The sequence below is a fragment of the Miscanthus floridulus genome, chromosome 18, assembly GCF_019320115.1.
Source record: "Miscanthus floridulus cultivar M001 chromosome 18, ASM1932011v1, whole genome shotgun sequence".
NCBI lineage: Eukaryota > Viridiplantae > Streptophyta > Magnoliopsida > Poales > Poaceae > Miscanthus > Miscanthus floridulus.
In genome coordinates, this window is record NC_089597.1 from 47,003,748 (window position 1) to 47,008,667 (window position 4,920).

General features: G+C 47.0%; 1 protein-coding gene across 1 annotated transcript; it reads right to left on the reverse strand.

Moving 5' to 3' along the window:
- Positions 1-212: 212 nt before the first annotated feature.
- On the reverse strand, positions 213-770 carry LOC136523766 (glycine-rich cell wall structural protein 1-like). The gene has a single exon (XM_066517333.1). It carries the CDS (start codon positions 768-770, stop codon positions 213-215), a length of 558 nt encoding a protein of 185 aa, XP_066373430.1.
- Between the last annotated feature and the right edge of the window lie 4,150 nt (positions 771-4,920).

The window sequence follows — 4,920 nt, forward strand, 5'->3', positions numbered from 1 at the left end:
AAAAAATAGAAACTATTTATAGGGGCGGTTGGATCAGGAACCGCCCCTACAAATGTATTTGTAGGGGCGGCTGGATCAGGAACCGCCCCTACAAATGTATTTCTAGGGGCGGCTGGATTAGGAACCGCCCCTAGAAATAGGAGGGAGTGTTAATAGGACGGCGCACGGGAGTGATGTCGTCTGGGCGCTGTCTTCTTCCACCGACGACGACGTCAGGCTACCCGCATGCCTAGGGTTTCTGTCGCCGGTCCCGCACCCACGCCCGCCCACACCCGGCCCCCGGCGTCCCGCACCCGGCCCCCGGTGCCTGCCCCTGCGCGCCTAGGGTTTCCGCCGCCGGCCACGCCGCCGGTCCCGTGCCCGCACCCGGCCCTAGGCGCCCGGCCCCCGGCGTCCCGCACCCGGCCCCCGGTGCCCGCCCCTGCACGCCTAGGGTTTCCGCCGCCGGCCACGCCGCCGGTCCCGCGCCCGCACCCGGCCCTAGGCGCCCGGCCCCCGGCGTCCCGCACCTGGCCCCCGGCGCCCACCCCTGCGCGCCTAGGGTTTCCGCCGCCGGTCCCACGCCCGCACCCGGCCCCAGGAGCCCAGCCCCCGGCGTCCCACACCTGGCCCTCGGCGCCCGCCCCTGCGCGCCTAGGGTTTCCGCCGCCGGTCCCGCGCCCGCACCCGGCCATAGGCGCCCGGCCCCCGGCATCTCGCCCCTGCACGCCGACGACGCACGCTCCCGGCGCCCCACGCCCGGCCCCCTGCCCCGCGCACCGACGACCCATGTATGTTCCTCCTCTCCCTTTCTCTGCTATCCATCCCCATCTTTAACAGAGGCTGAAGAATCCTCGCAATTCTATTTGCTCTTCTTAATTATATTGCTTATGCAATTCTATGCCTTCGCCTTCAGACTTGTCGTAAGATTAGTATGCTTGTGTTTGCTTCAATTGGTATGAGATTTGTCTTAATGAGATGTGCTAGATTGCTTGTCAAAATATTGCTGCATTGTTCTAGCATGCTGGCTTGACTGTATTTTTTTTATGAAAACTTGTGCTACTTGCTGGACTATGATAGTAAAGTTGTATTACTTGCTGGACTATGATACTTGCTTGACTGTATTAGTTGACAATTTCGATTTAGGTGATTGTTGTCCACACCTAGCATGTCAAAATCAAGAACTGGACGCACAAGCAAAAGCCAACTCCTAATATAAATAATACAAAATGCTACTTATCATGTTTGACATAGAAGCTGGAGGATATTTTGTTCTATGTTTTGTGTTTGGTTTTGATTGGGCTCCATGGCACTTACACTGCATACTTTCAACTGTCTTGATGCTTACTACTTTGTTATCTGGACTGCACGCTCTTTGTTATACGTATACTGCCACTGGCCAGGTGCTTCTTGCTCCTCCTAGCTTTTCTGTTCCTTTTTTGTTATAGGATGACTAGTCTATACCCATGATGAACAAACAATAGGACCATTGCCCCCTGCGCGCCTAGGGTTTCCGCCGCCGGTCCCACGCCCGCACCCGGCCCCAGGAGCCCAGCCCCCGGCGTCCCACACCTGGCCCTCGGCGCCCGCCCCTGCGCGCCTAGGGTTTCCGCCGCCGGTCCCGCGCCCGCACCCGGCCATAGGCGCCCGGCCCCCGGCATCTCGCCCCTGCACGCCGACGACGCACGCTCCCGGCGCCCCACGCCCGGCCCCCTGCCCCGCGCACCGACGACCCATGTATGTTCCTCCTCTCCCTTTCTCTGCTATCCATCCCCATCTTTAACAGAGGCTGAAGAATCCTCGCAATTCTATTTGCTCTTCTTAATTATATTGCTTATGCAATTCTATGCCTTCGCCTTCAGACTTGTCGTAAGATTAGTATGCTTGTGTTTGCTTCAATTGGTATGAGATTTGTCTTAATGAGATGTGCTAGATTGCTTGTCAAAATATTGCTGCATTGTTCTAGCATGCTGGCTTGACTGTATTTTTTTTATGAAAACTTGTGCTACTTGCTGGACTATGATAGTAAAGTTGTATTACTTGCTGGACTATGATACTTGCTTGACTGTATTAGTTGACAATTTCGATTTAGGTGATTGTTGTCCACACCTAGCATGTCAAAATCAAGAACTGGACGCACAAGCAAAAGCCAACTCCTAATATAAATAATACAAAATGCTACTTATCATGTTTGACATAGAAGCTGGAGGATATTTTGTTCTATGTTTTGTGTTTGGTTTTGATTGGGCTCCATGGCACTTACACTGCATACTTTCAACTGTCTTGATGCTTACTACTTTGTTATCTGGACTGCACGCTCTTTGTTATACGTATACTGCCACTGGCCAGGTGCTTCTTGCTCCTCCTAGCTTTTCTGTTCCTTTTTTGTTATAGGATGACTAGTCTATACCCATGATGAACAAACAATAGGACCATTGCAATGAAGTACATGCTTCATCTCACTCAAACTTCATTGCAATGGCCAGCACTGTTGGGCAAGTTTGCAGTGTTTACAAGAAGTTTTTATTCTCGTTTGCACAATAATAGCAATACCTCATTGGGATGGGCGCATTGTGCACCCAACCGAAAATTGCTAATAACTACTAGTTCTTAATAAATGATTGATGAGCCATTTTTTTGTGCCTTTTTCCCCAACTTGTGGTGGTAGTTATTGATGGTAAGATTCTTAATCTCTGCCCTTTTGAGGCACAGCCAACATGATTAGGTGTAATAATCAATCATGCCAACCTTTGAATTCATTCGAGTGGTGGGGGAAAATTTGAGGTGGAGAAATGATGCACGAACTGCTTGATCCCGTTTCCTTTGGCCCTAAGATGAAATCATGACCATCTTGCTCATGCAGCAGCTTTTACGGCGGCTATATATTACGATTAGAAATCACGCCCCCTCACTCGTTAGCATTTTGGTTGTACAAGAGTGCACTTTGGCAGATTATATATGTTTCCACTCGTACTAGATTATATATGTTTCCATTGTTCTTTACCAGATTATGCAATCCGATCGACATTAATAATTATACATGTTTCCACATGTCAAACACATTGTGCTTTACCAGATTATATATGTTTCCACTGTTCTTTTGACAGATATTTGCTTATAATTGATATAGCAAACTATTGAGGCAAGCTGTAGTTAGAAAAATTTACCACCCCTCCCTTCCTGGGTGGAGCTGGCTATACTGTTATCATCAGTTCTTTTTAATTGCCGAAATTGAAATACTATACTGTTATCATTTATTTAGATAATCATATTTGGGAATAAATATCTGCTGAGTAGAAATAATCCTTCCATTTATATTATTCTTCTTACATTGTCATTTGTCAGTATTATGATGATCCTCAAGTTTTAGTAAAAATTAAAAATACACTATTGTGGCCGGTGGCTACTAATCTTCTATGTACTTGCTGTCTTCTCTGTACTCCTCTTCTACTACTACTCTCCTCTACTCCACTCTACTACTTCCCTACTACTACTGTCTACTACTTCTGATTGTCTGATCTGCTTATCAAGTTCGGAAGATATTAAACATATGATGTTCTTACATTGTCATGTTGCTTTTTCTTGGAAGCATCACCTGCTTTTTTTTTGCCAAATCTCTCATCTCCTCTATTTGTTGCCACCTTTCCTATCTTCTATGTTTTGGAAGCAGCACCTGCTTTTTTATATACTACTACTATTATACTGAACTACTACTACTACTCTACTCTATTGAACTACTACTACTCTACTTGCTACTGCTAGCTACTCTTACTCCTACTAGCTGGCTGCTACTCTACTCTCTTCCCTAGTTGCTGGCTGCTACTCTTAACTACTGGCTGCTACACTTCTCTACCCCTCCTCTACTCTCTCCTCTACTAAGTTACTAGATTTTGATCTGTAGGGGTCTTCCAACCATGTGGCAGCAGTCAACTGTTTTTTGGTTATTTTTCCTATCCTCTATATTTGGGAAGTAGCAACTGCTTTTTTTTACACATTTTCCTCTCTATGTTTGCTAAGTAGCTGTTGCTTTTTTTTTGCCAAATCTCCCCTCTCCTCTCCTCTCCTTTGTTTTGCCGATGATGAAATTGTCCAAGTCCATACATTATATGGAATATGAGCTGATGATCAAGAACTTGTGAGGAACTTGGCATCATTAGCAGCTGCCCCTACATTACCTTCTCCTCTCTTCTCTATTATGATGCCTTGATGCTCCAAGTTCAAGATCAGATGATGATTGACATGTTTCTGAGGCCTCTACTACTGCTACTACTTATTTTTTTGATATATTATTGTTTTATAGGACTACTTTGGTTTATAGCCCTTTTTTATTTCTTATACCTTCTTGCGTACCTAAAGCACACTTTCTTGCATCTTTTAGAACAAAGCATGAAATAATGTCGCGGACAACAGACAGTGCAGCTCGATGCCCCGAGCATGATGAGTAGCCAACCCTTGAGGAGCAAGCACTAGAGGACCAGCTTACTCAGGAACAGTTCGATAGCGAGGTAGAAAAGGATCTAGAAGTGATGCTTACTCAGGAGGAGTGTGACGAGGAGGAAGGCCCCAAAAGGAGAGGCTACTGAAGGCAAAGAAGAGGATGATGAGTCAGAAGAGGGATATGAAAGTCCCGAGGATCCTTTCCCACCTGAAGCAAGAAGGAGGCCAACAGAGGAAGATTTGGACAAGGATTTTGACTCGAACAAGGAGGTAGGGAAGAAGCCTTAGCTTGTAAATTTTGCTAAAGCTTTGGCTATGTTACCTCTGCTAACACTTTGACCTGTCCTATATATAGGTCCCTCCTGAAACTCAGAAAAGATGACGTCGACGTCCGTGACATCTCGCTGGACAAGACGGAGTAGAGGAAAGGAGAGCAGAGGCAACAGCCATAGAGACGGATCACGATGCCTCTGCTCCACAAACTCAAGACACAACCACGACTAC